General features: G+C 32.7%; 1 protein-coding gene and 1 long non-coding RNA gene across 3 annotated transcripts; one reads left to right on the top strand and one right to left on the bottom strand.

The window, feature by feature from the left end:
• Window positions 1-12,772: 12,772 nt before the first annotated feature.
• LOC132051159 (uncharacterized) lies at window positions 12,773-13,686 on the bottom strand. 2 transcript variants are annotated; one of them, XM_059442426.1, is made up of 3 exons: window positions 13,282-13,671; window positions 13,125-13,208; window positions 12,804-13,041 (listed from the first exon to the last, which is right to left on the bottom strand). In XM_059442426.1, exons 1-3 carry the CDS (start codon window positions 13,448-13,450, stop codon window positions 12,974-12,976), a joined length of 321 nt encoding a protein of 106 aa, XP_059298409.1. In that variant the 5' UTR covers window positions 13,451-13,671; the 3' UTR covers window positions 12,804-12,973. The 2 variants fall into 2 exon arrangements, 1 of the variants encoding a protein (XP_059298409.1); XR_009413605.1 differs by lacking the exon at window positions 13,125-13,208 and having other exon boundaries at window positions 12,773-13,068; window positions 13,282-13,686.
• Window positions 13,687-13,911: 225 nt separating this feature from the next.
• On the top strand, window positions 13,912-15,227 carry LOC132051157 (uncharacterized). Its single transcript, XR_009413604.1, has 2 exons — window positions 13,912-13,949; window positions 14,858-15,227. It is a non-coding gene; the product is annotated as an uncharacterized LOC132051157 (long non-coding RNA).
• The last annotated feature ends 4,214 nt before the right edge of the window (window positions 15,228-19,441 follow it).

The following is a 19,441-nucleotide window of genomic DNA, read 5'->3' as shown; positions in this document are numbered from 1 at the left end:
CCTTTGATTGTTTTTATTTTTATTGATCCCATATTATAATAGTTGTTCTTCCGAGGTGGGTATAGCGATAGTCGCGATGATTCCATAGTAGAAATCGGAGGTTTCACAGGCCTTGCGTCACTCTTTATAAAGTAGCAACATTTTATTTGGGTTTCGTAAATACTTATTATATATGCACTTATTTTCTCGCAACGGTGATTGTGTTATAATAACAAGTGCATATATAGATATACGCGTCGTTACGAATAGGGCGATTATGATATCGTCTGGATGCGGAATGTGTCGCGTACGAGATATATGGATCGGGGCATGACGTTTCAAGCGACAATATATATATATATATATATATGTGGATATTGTTTGAAAAGATAAATTAACGTACTGATATCTCGCCGAGGGCGATTAGACATATTGACTTATCTCTTTATCTCGTGCTCTCGTATCTTTATTATTATGTTGTTGTTTATCTTTACGTATTCGATACATTGTTCGTGCGCGTCCTTTCTTGCTGATCGCCGCGTTCATGCCCGGTAGGCAGTGGAGACGGATCGGATGCGCCGGAGAGCCGTATTGGAATACAGAGCGCTCCATTTATCGGAGAGCTGAGTCCATTGGTATTACTCTTTTGTGTACATGATTGGGCGTGGCGGGGTCCTGTCTCGTTTTATGACTTAACATCTTGATATAGAGGCTCGTAGACATATGTGTGTGTACAGTTGGACGTCTCATAACCTCATCGGTTCACATTTTGTATATCATTTTTGTAGCCTTGTGGGCTTGTATATATATATATGTGAGGCGAAGTTGATGATTATCGTAGCAGATGATTTTATTTGAGGATTCGTACTTGTACGGTATGCTAATTGTGAGTTAGATATGTGGTCCACCGAGATACGATTAAAGAGCGTCTTTGGGTAGTGCTCGGTAGGCTAGGATCCGTGCCGTCATGGCACTCGCTTGGGTCGTGACAACTATGTACATATATATTTTTTCCTAGTCAATCTTGGGTTTAAAACGAAGAAGAAAAAAAATTGTGGCGAAATTATTTGATAAGGGTAAATTAAAATTTTAGAGAGTTAAATTGTTGCTAAGTATAGAAATGTGTCATTCTTTTTAGAACTGACTAAAAAAGAAGAATGTCATATAAATTGATGATATATATGGGAGCAGGGCCAGAGTTAGCATTCTCAAGCAATCCAAGTGTGGACTCATTTGTGTGCAAACCATCAGATTTGTGTTTAAAAAAATCGAGTTAATATGTATAAATAATTTATCAAAAAATAAATAACATTTTCTAAAATTTTAATCACTAGCTCATTTTATTAAGTGAAGTTAATTGCAAAAAAGAGAGCGAAATCACAAACAAAACCACGGAGTTTGGTTGCATTTTAATCGTTAAGCGTATCTAAAATTACTTTGATTGTTCAATTATGATATCAATTTCCTCCCCAGGCTCACTTTTTTAGTAAATCAATTATTTTATCATTTTATGTTAAATAGGAAAGTAATGAATTTTCCTTTGATATTTTTGTATTATAGGAAGATCAGATTTTGTTCTCAAAGAGAATGTATTGCAACATGTAAAAGAATTTAATATCGATTGACAGACAAACACGACAACTTATATTTAACGAGGGAGGTGGGGCTGGCATGAAAAAGGCGCACCGACAGCAACTCTTAATCAAAAAGCCTGTTTGGATGAGCTTATTAGAATCATAACTTAGGATTTTTGACTTAAAACATGTTTGGATTGGATTATTTTAAGGGCTTTTAGCATACACGCAGTATTTGGGTAAAATAAAAAAAATATTTTAATGCACTTTTTATTAAGTTAAAATGACAAAAATAACCAAAGAAAGTCATGTTTTAAATTTAAATTAGAAAGCGGACTCTTCTTTATTTTAATTTTAAGCGAGTGCCGCTTAAAACACTTTTTTATTTTATTCCAAACAGGTTCAAAGTAATCAGCAAGCAAAAGAGCAACACAACCACGTCGGACGTCATTGTCAATACAGTGTATGCAAAATAACGTGACATGAACAGGACATCAATCATTGTTCTAGTGCCAGACCAACAGTGGCACCACTTTCACCGCCAAAATTCCATGTCGACCCATAAAGCACTAAGGTCGTTTAGTATCAATTATAGGAATACTTTATTGATGCACAAAATTTTGTTGTGAATGACAACACAGTATACATGACACATTATTTAGGATTCTAATGGAAGCAACAACTTTGGCAAAATTGTCAATGAGATTTGGTTGCTGGTCCCCGTTCAAATAAAAAACTGATGGCCTGCTATTCGGATTCACACGCTTCTTATCGCCGTAAGGCAATTTGGCTTTTACTCTGAAACCAGCTTCCATTTTATTTACAGTACAATTTAAAAGTGCACATTGTCCACTAGACGATCCATGCAAGTTGGATTATATCAACGTAATGCAATTTTTATTTTAATTTTAATTTTAATTATGAGGCTATTTCAATTGTATATCTCAACTAATTTTTTACGGGGTATATCTTTATCTTTGTTCATAATTAAAAAATACTTCAGTCCACCAAAAATTTGAATAGATAGAAAGAAATCAACACTTAGAAATTAGCTGAGAGTATGCGGGATGTGATGAGCGAGATATCCCTACGGATATTTTATTACACTTTACTGAGATATCTATTCCCATCATTTTAATACAAAATCATGAGATAAATAATTTCGGGGCTAAAAAATACCCATAACCAAACTCATGATAAAATAATCCCGCATTTTATTCCGCATTGTATCCTACCCACACCAACCAAACGATCCCATAGCGTTTTGTGTGTTGAAATTTGAATTCAAAATCTCACGATTCTCAATCTACAATATTGACCAGAGCACATTCTTGGGCGCAATTAATGCAATCATATGCAACAGATCCACAGTTATTCCTGAATAATTCAACTAACTAACGAGTCATTCAATTCAAAGGAAGACACTACCATCAAGTTTTTTTCCTTCAATTTCTTTCAAAAAAATAACTATGGTATGTGGGATAGGTTGTGCACACCTCAGAACACCCACAAGCATTGCTGCTCAGTACAAGTATTGAGCCAATTATTGCAAATTCTTCCTCTCAATATAAAGAATACAACAACAACCACCCACTGTAATATAAATCTAAATTACCTTGCTCATCAGTGAATTAATATAACTTCAAATTTTCGAACAAAAGCCTAAAGCATTTTGTTGATTCTTCATCACATTCACAGCACCGGTAACTTACAAATATAACAACTATCTTTAAGTAAGAAGTCCAAACTAAATTCTAAATTTATCAGAAAAAGCATTTATTATATGGTGAATCAAAAGTTAAATTTCCAATAGTACAGTGAGTAAAGAATCAAATAAATCTAATAATATTGTCGTACAAATTCCAAATGCAACAAATCTAATCATGAAGATCAATCAATGCAGTATAGTATATGTTATCTATATAAACTGAACGCATATGATATATAGAATCACCTAAAGAATTTCTCTCCTAGCATCATACCCGAACTGTGTTCGTTGAATATTCTGTTGCCTCTTCTTATACACCAATGCACCAAGACCAACAAAACAAACGGCTGCGATAACTCCAACTGCTATTCCAGCCTTCTTCCCGCTGGTCATTCCACCACTAGGCGATTCCTTCAATCCTCAGCACTCTCGTGGCTTATATCACTTGCAACTTCAGAATTTGGAGCTGGTGCTGGAGACGGTGAATCTTTTGAAGTAGCAGTATGAAGCGAAGGTAACACCACAATAATAGAGTCATTTATTAGCAAAATAATAGTACTGCTACCATAATAATTTAAGTAAATGGTCGTGCTAGGTACTATTGCTAACAAACTATTTGACAATGTAAAATGCTTGGCGAGAATTAGACAAGTATACATTAGAAGATCGGGGAATCCGCAAAATTAAATAATTCGGTAGGTTTTAAAAGGTCAATAGAAGAACAAACAACATTCAGTACCAACAACTATCTAATCTCATGAGATTTTTTGTTTTTTTTTTGGGGGGTGGGCGGGAAATAGCACTTTTTTTTTTGATTAAGCACCGGGTGTCCGAGTCTCTTTGAGCCCGACTAATCCCGGGGGTGCACGGGCCCACGGCAAGGAGTTTCACTTAAGTGCACCACGGTTAATCGGTTTTCCAGGTCCGATGGCCCTCGAAATTGTTTGCACCCGGCGGGTTTCGAACTTGAGACCTTGAAAGGGAGCACCCCAAGGCTCAAGTCAATTGCCACCGAGCCAACCCACCGAGGGCGAAATAGCACTTTTTGGTCCTCGATTATTGGTAAACTGCGATTTTAATCATTGTAATATTTGCTAAAGCACATTTAACTTTTAATTGTTTGAAATATACGTTTTTATTCCCTTCATGTAGGAAGTACATTACATTTGGACTACTTTAAAAATATATTAAAGTCAAATACGGAGTAACAATACAAGCTTAACATAAAATACAAGTAATTAAGTGGTGAAATGGTAAATAAAATACGTGCTAGGTACTGTCCTAACAAACTATTTCAACAATGTAAAATATTTTCCCAAAATTAAACAAACATACATTTGAAGATATATGAACCCGCAAAATTAAATAATACAGCAAGTTTTGAAAGGTTAACAGAAGAACAAACAACAAAATATTAAGCCCTCCATTCACTTTTACTTGTGACATTAAACTTCTCGAGAAACAATTTGACTAATTTTGAAAGTTGAATTTTATTAGATTAATTCAATATTTCAAAAATACTCCGTCGGCTCACTTTTACTTGTCCACTAGGGATTTTGCACACTTGCTTTAAGAAATAATAAATGCGGTACATAATTTACCATGATACGGTATTAATTAGTGTATAGTTTTAACAGACTTGAAAAATGATTTGAAATGAGTAATTAATACTATGGGTAAAACTGGAAAAAAAAAATTGACTTCTCGCGATATACTAAAAGTGACAAGTAAAAGTAAAAATTTATTTTTGGATACTGGATAAGTAAAAGCGAACTAAAGGAGTAATACTCAAAGGTCGAAAAATGAATTCTTACTAATATAACGAAAAGTTACACTTAAAACGCTAATCAAAGTTCAGGTAGTTTGACACTCGAGACCAAAATGTGACGAGTAAAAGTGAACTGAGGGAATGTAAGAGAAGATGTTGAAGGCAGTACCATCATTCACCGGTGATGGCGCCGGAGATGAATCTGAAGGGAGATCTGATGGTGGAGGAGCCGGAGGAGAAGTTAGATTTGATAAAGGCGACGGCGCAGGACTCTCCGGTGGAGAGGAAGCCACATCAGCACCGGAATCCGGTGCTGGTGCGGGCGAATGTGTACAGATACATTGTTGAACAAACAGAATAGCAAAGACAATTGTGATGGAAAACACTCGGACTGTCGCCATTGCTAACAACAACCTTCCTTTTCCGCCTGTTTACACACACAAAAAAATAAAACACTAAAGTTAGGAGTAAATCGAACAGTTTACCAAAAAACACTAAAAATTGAAGTAAATCAAACAGTTCACACAAAAAACACTAAAATTAAAGTAAGTCAAACAGTTTACACAAAAAACACTAATATTAAAGTAAACCAAACAGTTTACACAAAAACTAAAATTAAACATATAACGCTAAAATTAAGGTAAACCAAACAGTTTACATAAAAACGCTAAAATTAAAGTAAATCGAACAGTTTACAATGCAGATCTGGAGATCGAAAATCATGTTTGCGAGATAAAATTAAAGTAGTAAATCAAACAGTTTATAGTAATTTATAAGACAGTTCAAAAAATTTATATTAGTGAATAGTACATTGTTTGATTCTAAAATTATTGTATACAGAACCTTCCTTAGAGACTATCAAACAGTTTACAATGCCAAAAAAATGCAGATCTAAAGTCAGATCTCTCTATATAACAACTATATTTTCTGTGGAACCGATCATTCATGTTATATTGTATTATATGCTTTCTACAAGAGCAATTAGCTATAGCAATATCGGAACAAATGACGCGGTTATAGAGAGATTAGACTGTATTTTGAAGTAAAAAAAAAAAAAAAGGAGATTGAAAAATCGTGTTTAGAGAGAAAAAGAGAGTTACCTGGTTGGAAGTGTAGAGGGAGAATGAGGGAGTGCTAGATTAAGGGGGAAATGTTGGATTTGTTAGTAGTGTGAAAAAGAAGGAAGAGGAATTCTGTTTTTGGATCTGAATTTGAATGTCGAAAGTCGCTTACTGTAAGGATAGATAGATTTGGAGAAAAGTTTCGTAATTTGGGTTAAATACTCAGTCCGCAACCATCGTATCTCATGAGATATCATATTTGGTTTTTTAGTTTTTTTTTTCTTTTCTTTTCTAATTTTTATGATTTTCTTGTTTTTATATTGCAAATTTGAAATATATTTCTTCCTAGATAATTTTTTTTAAAACAAATTTTAACTTTTTAGAACTAGAATTCATTTAACTTGTTAGCCATTATAATTTAATATAACAATTTCTATAATTATGTTTGTAATCACTAATTTAATATTCTTTAGTTTCTACTCTAACCTTATCATAAGGGTGTTTTTTGGTACGACCGGAAATGATTCATATTGAATTTTTTTTTTAGAAAATATTTTTCTTATAAAATTAGTGAGTTTCTTACTTATTTTCTTGTGTATGATACATAAGCAGAAATTACTATCCCAAAAATATTTGAATATAATCTAGTTAAATACTATGAGAGGTGGGGATGAGGGATTGGGATGTGAGGTGGTAGGAGTGGGGGACTACGGGGCGATGGGGGTGAGGATGGGGTGTGTTGGAGGCTAGAGAGGAGACAATTAATGCGAATATACTTGTGAAATTTGCTTTCCCAACTTCACCTAGAAAAATCATTTTCTTTATTTTTAAGAAATTATTTTCCTAAAGAAAATAATTTTCAAAAAATTTGACCAATCAAACATAAAAAAACTGGCAAACATATTTTCTCTCCGTACCAAACACACCCAAAATGACAAATAAAATAATTTTTAAAAGAGATAAACTTGGGCTAAAGGATGTGACATAAAAATCAACAAAGAATAGGCTATGAAAGGCAAGTTTTGATGGATAGAATTAAGAGGTCATAAACTACTTCATACTTGTATCGGTAAGAAGTAACATATGAATATCAATTGAATTAATTGAGATAAGGAAAAATATAGTTATAAAGTAGAAAAAAAATAAGAGTAGAAAGATGGAGAAAAGGCCCAAAATCATACACTATCTTTGACTTTAGGTTGAAAATCATCAAATAGTTTAGTGGGGCGGTAATAATATATGATGTTTTAAAAGTGGTGCACTTTTGCACACAACCCAAACGGATGGTTAAGTTTTAACGGATCTGTTGTCATCTGCTCATCACATCACCACTTCACCAAGCAAAACAAAATGTTCAATCTACCGTTACTCACTCGTAATTTGTTATTTGGGTCATAACCTCGACGGATATACATTAATTATCTAAGCCACATGCAGTGAGGTTTCAGAACAATTAGTTTCGTGTTTCTCCGATTTCTGGAGGATTCACGAGCAGCCCCTACTTTGAATCAAATTAAATATACTATGTGAATATATAGGCATATAAAATGGAAGCAAAAGGTTGTGAGAATCGAGAACTGAAAAAAAGGACGAAGAAGAAATAGAGACTGGGCAGAAAAGGCAGAGGATTAAAATGCTCACTGAAGATGGTGAAAAATTCAATTGCTACCTGAAGATTGTGATCTTATGAGACAATGTGTTTATGACTACTAATTTAGGTTTATACCAAAATTGCTGCTTGGGAAACTTAGGAGCAAGACGCTTTTGTTTGTTGGAGACACGCTGATCAATAAAAACCAATGGGAATCCAGCGTTTCTTTGGCCCAATCCGTTTTCCTTTTGGCTAAAAATGTTTAAACAGAACTGGTTCTTCATTAATTTTCAAGATATATATTTAATTTATTTTTTTTTCCCTTTGTATATGTAAAACTAATATTTTAAATGGAATTTATTTGACCTGTGATTGGACTTTGAGAGTTAAATTTTTTAATTTGGTCGTGAATTCAGACAAATTTTTAAGCTTTTTAAAATAAAATTAATATATTTGGAAGCTACGTAAAAAGTACTATATAATTTTAATAATTAATAATTCAAAATTTTTAAATGACATACGAATAAATTACGGTCAAATAAAGGCTCGTTTGAATCTCAATCCGAAATATGTCACATCAATTGGGGACGGAATGAGTACTCATTTTTTTTTTTTTTTTTTTTTTTTTTTTTGATGAAGTGGTCATGTGATGAACAGATGAAAACAAATATGTTAAAACTTAACCGGCCGTTTGGGTTGTGTGCAAAAGTCTGCTTAAGCTTTTGCAAATATGGTGTATTATTAGTGCTCTACTTGAAACTATATGGATGATTTTAAACCTAAGCCCAAAGATATTGTATGATTTTGGGCCTTTTCTCAAGTTAAGCAGACGTGGGTGAGGTTTTCGGTGTTGGTTTTAAATAGTTATTTTTCTTTTTGATCTTTTTCTTATTTTATCGTTTTTCTTTAAATAAATAAAAGGTGTGCTCATACTTTAAACAAAATATCTCCTGAAATATATGTAATTGAATTGACCCAAAAGTATGTTTTTAATTTTTTTTTTCCTAATGCGTAGCAATCTGTAGATTGATATTGAGAAAAATTAAAACTCTACATAAATAGAATTTTTAACTGTTTCTAATTCAAAATTACTATTTTACTACTATAGAAGCATGGGTTAAACGTAGCCACGCTTCGTCGTCATCTTCCTTGAAAAAAAAAAAAAAAAAAAAGGCTCCATACTAAAAACGCCAAGATGAGATAAAAATATAAAAAATGTGGTACATACTAAAAACACCAAGCAATATTAAAAAAAAATGTGAGAAAAAAGTGGACTCCACCGTCTCCAAACTCATGTAAAAAAAAAAAAAGTGGACCCCATATTACAAAAAACAAGCAATATCAAAAAACAAAAAGTGGACCCCATATTAAAAAAATAAGCATCGTTAAAAAAAAAAAAAAAACGTGCCCTCGATATTTTACTACTATATATAAAAGCATGGGTTTCCCGTCTTCGTCGATGTCTCTTTAAAAAAAAAAAAAAAAAAATATAAGGTGGGCCCCATACTAAAAACACCAAGAAATATTTTAAAAAAAGGGGGGAAAAAGTGAAGTCCACCATCTCCAAACTCATGTAAAAATAAAAAAATAAAAATTGACCCCATATTAAAAAAATCAAACAATATTAAAAAAAATAAAAATTAGACCCCATATTAAAAAAAACAAGCAATGTCAAAAAAAAAAAACATGCACCCCTATTATCTTAAAAACACCAAGCAATAAAAAAAAGAATAATAAGGTGGGCCCCGTACTTAAAAAGGCACGAATATTAAAAAAAAATGGGAAAAAAGTGGATGCGCCGTCTTCAAACTCATGTAAAACAAAAAATGGGCCCCGTATTACAAAAAAACAAGCAACGTTAAAAAAAAAAAAAACGTGCACCCCATATCAATGTTTTAAAGGCGAGGGCGTAGGCGGAGCATTTTACGTACGCACGGTGCGGCGTAAGCGAGGCACGGGCGGCGTAAGCCGTTGATTTTAATTTTTAGTATTTTATAAAAATGATATAATTATAATAAATACTTTTAAATAGGTGAAATAAACGTAAAAAAAATTAAAGAAAACTATAAATAAGTGATATATATATATATATATATATATATAAAATAAATTATTCTAATTAGTTTTTTTTTTTTTTTTTTTTTGGGGGGGGGGGGTGGATATATATATATATATATATATATATATATATATATATACGTGTGCGCGCGCGCTCCACTCAAAAAACTAATTAAACAATCTATTATACGCTACTTACGAGATACAGTATTCTTCTATTACTTTTTTGAGATAGTAGAAAAAGATAAATAATTGAAAAAAGAATATATATTAGGCATTCTAGAGCAAAAAAGGTCTTGACTTTTAAATTTAATGCTTGATTCCTTTTAAAAACGTTGAGTAATTACGTATTTGACTTTTGAAAATTTGGGCATTATATTAAGGACTTATTTAACAAATTTCGTTTTAGTTTGAAGAAGTTTTTTGAACTACGTTCCAACAAAAAAAATTCGCCCCAAACGCCAGGGGTACGCCGAATTGGCGTACCCACTTTGGGACTTTCGCCCGACTCCGTCACCGGGCATTTTTATACGCCCCATTGGAGACTCGCCCCGAAAACGCCTTTTAAAACAACGCCCCATATTAAAAAATCAAAAGCAATATTCATATAATTCCCAAAGTATCCCCGTTAAGTCGATAATGGTGGAATACGTTCATCACGTGCGTATCAACCCATTAGTGGGAGCAATGAAATTGTTAATACCCAGTAAAAACATGGACCCATATTATTGCTTTTTTCAAAAGATTAAGTAAATTAAACCATACAATTTCCTTTGTTTTTTACACGTAGCTTTGAGATCTAATACAGATATTTAATTATTGTATTTGTTATTCGTTATGTCATTTATTTGTTATGTTTACTAAAATAAATATACTTAAAATATTTATATTTTAAAATAAGATAAATCTAATTACTTTTTCATTTTTTTTCCTTACTCTCTAATAGATGTGAAAAGAGATTAATGTCGTAAAAGAAAAAAATAATATTAAATGGAAGACTAAATAATTAATAAGGTAAATTAGTCAAATTATAATTCTAATTGACATTTCCTTAAAAAATCGTGCAAAAGACAATATGACAAGTAAAATGAGCTAAACCAAGAATATTTACCAAAAATTAAAAAATAGTAGTTAACTTCGTTTAAATAGAAAATCAAATTTCTACTTTGTTTCGTTTTAAACATGTAAAATTAATTTAATAATTTTGATTAAATTATCCAAATCAAAATTTGATAAAAAATAATAAGTATTGTTTAGGTCCAATCTACATACATTAACAATAGAATATTTTACACCTTTAAATTAATCGAATTAAAATTCAAAATATCGGCCCGATCTTAAATATTCAATTGTTTTATCACGAGGAGAGGAAAATAATTTCCTTTTAAACAAGTCTTCTCTTTTAAAAAGTATTAATAAATTTTTACTTAAAACTTTGTATTCGTATGAAAACACTAATATAATAAAGTTTTGGATACGGAGCGCAATACAAATGTTATATTAATCGTGTTTTGAACATAATATATATATATATATGTGTGTGTGTGTGCGTAAAAACAGTGCAAACTTATGCATGTTTATTAGTAATATAAAATATATATTATCATTATCCAAACACAACTACATACGCATAGATATACTATAATCTAAAGTGTTGAGCCCGTATGCATACGCCGTCTAGTCTCTAGTATAGAAGCCGCTAACGGCAGCTGCTTCCGGTCGTAGGGGTACTTTAGGGATTTGGGTTATCTAATTTAATTTCCTTCTCATGTTAAAATTGGTTTTATCTCAACAGGACACGTTTTCCCCAACTTTGACAGCTGTTTTTACTACTGATTCCTCTGTGCTCTGCTTCCGAAAACTTCACAGCTCTTCAAATTTCTCCTTCGCTTTTGGCCTCATCTGTTTTGCTCTTCTCTGACCTTGTTAAATTTCATAACTCTTCAAAGTTCTCCGATTAGTTCTGTTGTGTCTGCTTCTAACGTGTTTAATTTTATGCTTTCATTCAACATTTATTAGTTCAGTTGTGTTCTGTCCGTTTGGGATCCCCTGCTTCTAACATGTTTAATTTTTTGCCTTCATTCAACATTTATTTTTACTAAGTCTTTCCTTTTTGGAAGGGAGAATCAATGATATAGCCAATTTCCTTCGTGGGTTTTTGGATGCATATCCTAATGGATATTTGCTGTAAATTTTCTACAGCATTTTGTTTTTGGTTTTCTTGGGGTAAGAATTTGATTCATATGGAATCCTGAAATTGCAACATGTATGTATATTTAATATCCAAAACAATACATAGGTTGTACTGAAACCATTTTAAGTGTAAACTTAGAAAGTAAACAGACTTGAAGTCCTACACAGAACCTAAAATCTCAATGTAGAGAGTATCTTCTGTGAGGTTTTCTTTACAACAGAAAGAAAAAAGCAAAAGGGACAACTTAATCTTTTGTAGCGAGCCAAAAAAAAAAAAAAATGGAGTTGGTAAATGTGATAAGTGAGTTTTGGATGAAATATGCTCCACTACCCAATCCTTAAACCGACTTTGCTTAATACCTAAAAGTAACATTTTGTAGTTCTTATTAAATATTTGAATCTCATTGCTTAACTTTACCTAAAGTAACAAAATGAAAACTAAAATTTTGATCGTTTTCACAATAAATACTGACTTTACCCAAAGTAACAAAATGAAACTACAATTTTGATCGTTTATGTATTTTATACTAGATGAGATTTTGCCTGCGCTCCAATTTCAGTCCTGCCTGAAAAAAAACTGAAATTGCATGTCTCCGGTCTTCATGTTTTGCCATGTGCTGGATGCTTATTTACGCTATCGTTGATCTTTTTGTTACACCTCGTAGTTTTGTACATGAAATCTATTAGGCATTAGTTGTTTTAAGTGTAGACGCGGAGGACTTAGGATATTTGAGATTGTATGCACCTATCTCGTAGTTCACGAGGGTTTAAGTTATTATAATAAGCTGCGGAAGGATTGGAGGCATTTGGCAAATTAGTTGTAGAAGTAACAGACAGTAAAGAAATCCGCATAAAACTTAGAAATGTCAGTGTATCTATATTGATGGGTTTACATTTTTTAACGAAACATAATCAGAGTGTAATTGAGTAATATTAGTCATATTTCTCTTATTCTTTACTTGACCTGCATATATCAAACAACTTTAAGAAACGGAAAAAGAAAGAAACAAGGAACAAGTTAGGCGAAGTTTTATGTTTGTACTAACCGGCAGTTGAAAGCCTTTCAAAGCTTGGAGCATGTGACTGATTTGAGGCACCCGATGTTGAACCTCATTCAGCACAATGTTCGAGTAAATCTGTATGCATAATAAACGTAGAAACGTAAATGATCAATATGGATTAACAAGCTTACCTTTTTCAAAAACACGGAAAGGGTAGGCTACAGTTTTTCCCTTTTGAAGCACATTTGGCGCCGTAAAATCGTCGCATGCAGTGACTACTATCACAGAAGTGTCTGTAAGAAAGCGCATAGAAAGCCAAAAAGCGATTAACGAATTTAATGTCCTAACCAGTTTTTGAAATAGAAGAAGAGCATCCAGCATCAGCATTATCCTGACTAACACATGTAGGTTCAACAGGATTAACTGAATTTGTATTTGGAAGAAGTCGCCTAGTTGTTGCCTCTCTTCTTTGCAAGCGCTGATGTAGCAAAAGTGCATTCTTTTCAGCTACAGGCATATCGCGATATATTTCACGGCGTCTGACATTCTTATCACAAGTCTCAGCTGTTGTGCGAGGATTTTTTTTTTCTCTGTCCAGGATCCATTGATAAAGAAACTTGTTTTTAGAAGTGTCAGTACTCCAAACGCTTGAGCAACCTACAATGCAATATAGATGTTTTTAAATGGGCGGAAGAAAAGTGTCACACCCCACCGAGGGGTATGACGGTCCCACCCATGTACGAATTCACCTAACTTAATAGTTACTTTGGAAAGCATCATATATAATTCAAAAACAGCACTGCTTGAGAAAAAGTACGACAAGAAATATCCAATAATCCAAAATATATATTCATATGCGAACCGGCCAATGAAGTCAACTTACAACATCACAAGTATCACAAAAAAGCCGGCAAAGCTATCCGAAAAGTATCAAAGTTCAAAATAAGGCCGACAGGGCCATACATAATATTTACATACTAACCTTGGATTAGGGGAAGACAATGCTAATATCACAGGTTAGCCCCACTGATATTTTCCTAATTGTATTCTCAATTAATATTACTTCTCTTAAAGGATATTTTTCTCTAGGAATAAAATAATGAATCTCCATTTGTTTTATTGTTGCCTTCTGCACCTTTTTGGTTTTCGTTTTATATTTACAATGTATAAAGTACTCCATTCGCTGACTTTTCATTAGGCATATATGGTTGGGAGTATTTCTCAGAACTTCCTCATGACTTTCAGAAAATTTCGTCCTCATAAGCTCTTTTTACCTTTGAATTTTCTGATAGATAAATTATGTTAAGAAAAAAAAAAATTGAGAATAAGTATTTGATGAATAAAAATCTGTAAATAAATATGAGAGACAGGACAATGAAAATGATAGAGGAATAAGATGATTTTCTCACTATAAGTTTGAAGTTGCTTTAGATGGAAGTCGTGCTAAGCATGCCCACTGCCTTCCATTTTCTGTAGATTTAATTAAGTTAGCTACCCACCAATTAGTTCTCATTTGAGAGCTTCATGTTCGAATAGGACCATGGCTGTAGCAGGTATGCTGGCGAAACATTTACCAACTAAAGGAATGAAGGTTCTCAATTATAAATGGTAGAATTATGCATATGTAAGAATTTCCAAGTACTTATTCCTATAAAGAAGATGCAATGCACATGCCTTCAAATTTGGAGATCTTAAATTTAGTTAAAGTTTTCTTATTACGTGTAGATAATGCGTCCCCCGTTCCAATAGTGCATACGCAGAAGCTGCGTGACAGTGTAAAATGTTGATCAACGTGACTTTGTCATTAGTACTATGCATCCCTCTTAACAAGCGTTAGAATGGGCCTCAGTTTCATAATGAATTGTATGAAAATGAAATAGTCCTACTGGCCAATTTTTTTTACTATAACTTGCTTTTTATGCAGCTCATTTTAGATGGACTAGGCCTATTTGGATAGCTAATCCTGTCAAGTTTCCATAGATTCCATCTTTTCGATACTGCTGATGGCAAGGGAATTGAAAGATGAATAGAACTATCAGAAGAAAAGATGAAATTGCTGCAAAAGAGTGAATTATGTTTCTTTAGATGAAGATGTTTGAAATTCAGATTAGTATATAATCCAAGGTTTGGATGGCCACTTTAGATTTCAGATATTCCTTTTTGTTTTCTGAGTAATTCGGAACCATAGTACTAGGTTTAGCTGGTGTCTTGTATTGCGTGACTTTTCCTACTATGGAAGCTGCATAACATTTGATGAATTAAGCGGTACCTCTAATATGCTTCAAGATGCATAACATTTCCTAATATGTTGGGCCCGGGCTTTCACCACTAGTATATTAGAAAAGACTTAAATTACGCATGTAGCACATTTCAGATTCATCTGTAGAAGTATTTTCTAGGGAGCCTTTTTTGCTTTGTCCTTACCTTCGTTCTCTTTTGATTTCGGAGACTTGAGTTCTACCATCTTTTCAATATATTCAAAAGAGATGGAGCTATGTTACTTTTTAGAAGGAATTTAAATGAAATAATCTAATTCATTTTTCTATGCATGCTTTAAAATGAGTATAAGTTATTTACTATCACATGCATTCAAAAATGTACATGAAGTAATCAGATAATAAACTAATATATACACGAAAAACACTGAATTTGTGTGAATGATGTAGCAATTATGCCTGCTTCTAAAAGTAAACTTCTTGTCACATATATTTAATTTTCACCCGATTACTTTTGGTGAATCCCTTTTGACTTTGGATCTCATTTCAATTTCGTGATGTTCACTGACTTGATGCCTAAAGAAGAGATAAATGACAAAGAAGAAGACAGTGATATGGAATGCAATACAACAAAGGGAAATACGGTAGTGAAATAAGAAAATTATATAGTTCGGAAATCAAATAATTTTTTTATCTCAATCCAAGTCTCATATCCTCCTTTTATATATATATATATATATATATATATATATATATTACTACCCCCCCTTTTAATATTGGTATCAGAGCGAGAAGATTTTTGGAGCATTGTTTATCTAAAATTATATGAGAAGACCTTTTTCCGCTAGAAGAAGCAAGCACTTTATCTACTATTAGACAAGAGTTAATGAGACAACACCGTTTTGCTAAACATATAAGTTTTCACCATCGCATGATCTATATTACTAGAAAAAGACTAGAAAACCTTAGAAGCTCAAGAAAGTTTCTTGCCGAACACATTAACTATTTAGACATAGCTTATAGAGAGAAGAATTAAATCATAATACAACGGTATTAAGTTTTCGAAATAATCTCCTTTGGGAAGTTCATTTCATAGAAACGACTTTATTCGAGCAAGAGAAAGACTATATTAGACGGCTAGAACAACAAGTAAACGTTGTGCCTTTAGGTTAATACATGCAAGATCATTATTTAAAAAGTCAACAAGAATTAAATAACCTATACCTTACGAGAATATATTAAATTAAGTAGTACGAAAGAAAACCGATTAAGATTACAAGAATTAATAGATATAATATCGGGATTAGAATATAAGTTACTAGGATATATAAAATCTAGAAAGACCTCGAGAGAACCACGAAAGCGATTTAGACCGTATTAATTATATGAGAACACTACCCTTTGTTAAACAAATAGCTATCGATCATTGGTATTTATATAGAGATATAGAGAAAAAGACGAGACAAGAGACAAGTAGAAAAGGCGTTAAGTAGGGGTGGGCGTTCGGTTCTTCGGTTCGGTTTTCTCATACTTCGGTCTCGGCTATTTCGGGTTCGGTTTTTTGAAGGTAGACACCCAAACACCGAGCCAAACTAATTCGGTTCGGTTCTTTCGGTTTCGGTTTTTTTGGGAAGTTTGGTTCGGTTCGGTTTTCGGTTTTTCAATTCGGTGTTTTCAAATAGGACACATTTCTAGATTTATGAATTCACAAAGATCTCATGGCTAATTTGGATATGCACCAAATTTACGATAGCATAGCTCCAAGGCGAATGTAGAGAAGCATCGAGGAATTGGTATCGCACTCAAGTTGCAAAATGTTGAGAAAGCGAGACACCAAAAAAAATGACTAGGAGTTGCAATATTTAGGCTCTCCTCCACCATATATTAGAAATTTCAAGAATTCCTCCATTAAATTTCTTCTCTTTGCCATCAATTTTCTTCCTTTCCATTAATCTTTGAACCAATGATTTATAATACTAGACTAATTATGGGTTGCATTGTATAGCGATATGTTAATTGTTAAACACACCACGAGGGCACGAACCCGTGTCATTAACGTGAGATACTAACTACTATTCGTTAATTTTAATTAATTTATTGTTAGGTTTTGAAGTATATATATACGAGGATCCACACGAATACGAATATTGATTTGTTAATTTCTTTGGGATATAACAATTACCACAAACTGTTTGTCATGGATGCAAAGTTTTATGGTTACTTTAAATTTAATAGCTCGGATTCGAAAAAATCTAGTACTCTATATTCCGTTAAGTTGGACATATCGCTTGGGTTGCTTGTCTCAAGTTGAATGCTGAATTCGTACTTATGTTAATTGTTGTTAATTTGTAAGCGAGATTAAGCATGTGAGTTGGAACAATATCTGCAAGAAGATTAAAATGCAAGCTCGATACGAGGCATACTTTCTTAGAAATGCAAGTGAATATCTTTGGAGGAAATGGAGACTTTTAGTTATATTTAGTTATGCGGATCCGTGCGAGACTTTTAGTTGTGTTTAACTAAAAGATCTGCTTGGGAGACGACTTTTAGTTATGTTTAGTTATGCGGGTCGTGAGACTTTTAGTTGTGTTTAACTAAAAGTCCTGTAGGAGGGACTTTTAGTTATGTTTATGTTTAGTTATCTGTTAAAATGGACTTTTAGTTGTGTTTAACTAAAAAAGTCTGTGAGAGAAACTTTTAGTTATGTTTGAGTTATGCGGGTCCGTGAACTTTTGAATTGTGTTTAACTAAAAGTCTGGGAGAAACGACTTTAGTTATGTTTAGTTATGCACATGCATTCTATTATCGTTTCTTATATTGCTGTATTGTCTGGTTATTAGTATTAGGAAAACTTAATACATTGATCCGTGTGGTGATTTTCGAGTTCAAGAGGAGGTTGAGTATTTTGGAAAGGAAAGCATCAATAGAGGAAATAACAAAGAAAATATGAAAATGCGAGGAGTTAGCCAGATATCCTTGAATGCTTATTGTTTGGGCTCCTTCTGAAAGTTAATTATTTATTAGATTAGCTCATTGGTGGAGGAGAAATGAATCTACTCACTCCCCTATACTTCCTAAAGAACAAAATGTAATGGAAGGTTTTATAATGAAACGAAATTTCGGTTGGGCGGTGGACAATTGAGACTATTTAATATTTTTGAAATTTGTGCATATGAAATTTCGGTTTAAACCGAAAACGAAAAAAACCGAACCCCAAACCCCGAACACCGAACCGAATCCCGAAATTTTTGAAAATTGAAAACCCCGAACCCGACGAAAACCGAGACTACAAAACGGCAGATTAATTCGGTTCGGTCCCGGTTTTTTGGTTTTCGTATTTTATGCCCGCCCTGGCGTTAAGTGCATATTTAGAAATAATAAATTCAGAAACATTATCATCACTAATAAACAATAGACTCTTACAAAGTCAGATTAACGAAGAAACAATTTCTGCTATAACGTGGGAATTACAGGGTATAAGAGACGATATAGAAAGATATACGACTAGGATAGAGTACCAGAAGAAAGTTTGTAAAATAAAGACTCCGTTAGGATAATAAATAAAGCTAGAAAAATAGAAACATTAAAAAAATCTAGAATACTTAGACTTAAGAATATACCTGGAAAGAAATATAGAGCATTAAAAGATCATAGTATTATAAAGTGCAATTTTCGATATCGGAGACCATATATTACATAGTGAAGACAAACGAGTTGAACACATTGGTAGACTTAGTCATAAATTTTAGTGAAAAATACAAGAAAATAATAAAAACATTACTACAATATTAGGAGGTGGTAGAAGTATCCCAGTACTAAGCAAGAAAAACTTTCAAGAAAGAGTAGAACAAAATCTTGATTACTTAAAAGCGCAAGAGTTAGAATTAGAAAGGAAAGTCGGACTCTAGCTTAACAAATTTAATTTAGAAAAATTACCTACAAAAGACGGAAATAGAAAAGTTGGTTAAAGTTATTACAGGAAAAAGCGAAAGAAATAGAACTAAAGACAAGCAAATAGTCTCTAAAATAATACAACGTATAGAAGTTTTGACTAGTGATATTAAAGAATTAAAAAAGACAAGAGAAGAACTAAAGGAAATCACTCTCTTCATGAATAGATCGACCTTAGCTCAACACGAAGCCTCAAAATTAATAGAAAAGTCTATACCTTTACCGGCGGACTATAAAGATTATATACCTAACGCTAAATCAGATCAAATAACACTACAACAAAATATTACTATAATTTCATTAATCTTAGAAATAATAAAGAAAATCAAAAATTTTAAAAA

This window comes from Lycium ferocissimum, chromosome 3, assembly GCF_029784015.1.
Source record: "Lycium ferocissimum isolate CSIRO_LF1 chromosome 3, AGI_CSIRO_Lferr_CH_V1, whole genome shotgun sequence".
Taxonomy (NCBI): Eukaryota; Viridiplantae; Streptophyta; class Magnoliopsida; order Solanales; family Solanaceae; genus Lycium; species Lycium ferocissimum.
The sequence above is the reverse complement of the archived record's forward strand: the minus strand, read 5'-3'. Positions and strand labels throughout refer to the sequence as shown.

Bases quoted from the DNA above. Each gene is read 5' to 3' on its own strand.
- LOC132051159 (XM_059442426.1), bottom strand. From the start codon at position 13,450: ATGCCTGTAGCTGAAAAGAATGCACTTTTGCTACATCAGCGCTTGCAA. The intron at 13,209-13,281 runs GTTAGGACATTA...CTGTGATAGTAG, and splicing joins TTCTTCTATTTCAAAAACTG to TCACTGCATGCGACGATTTT. The intron at 13,042-13,124 runs GTAAGCTTGTTA...GTGCTGAATGAG, and splicing joins TTTCCGTGTTTTTGAAAAAG to GTTCAACATCGGGTGCCTCA.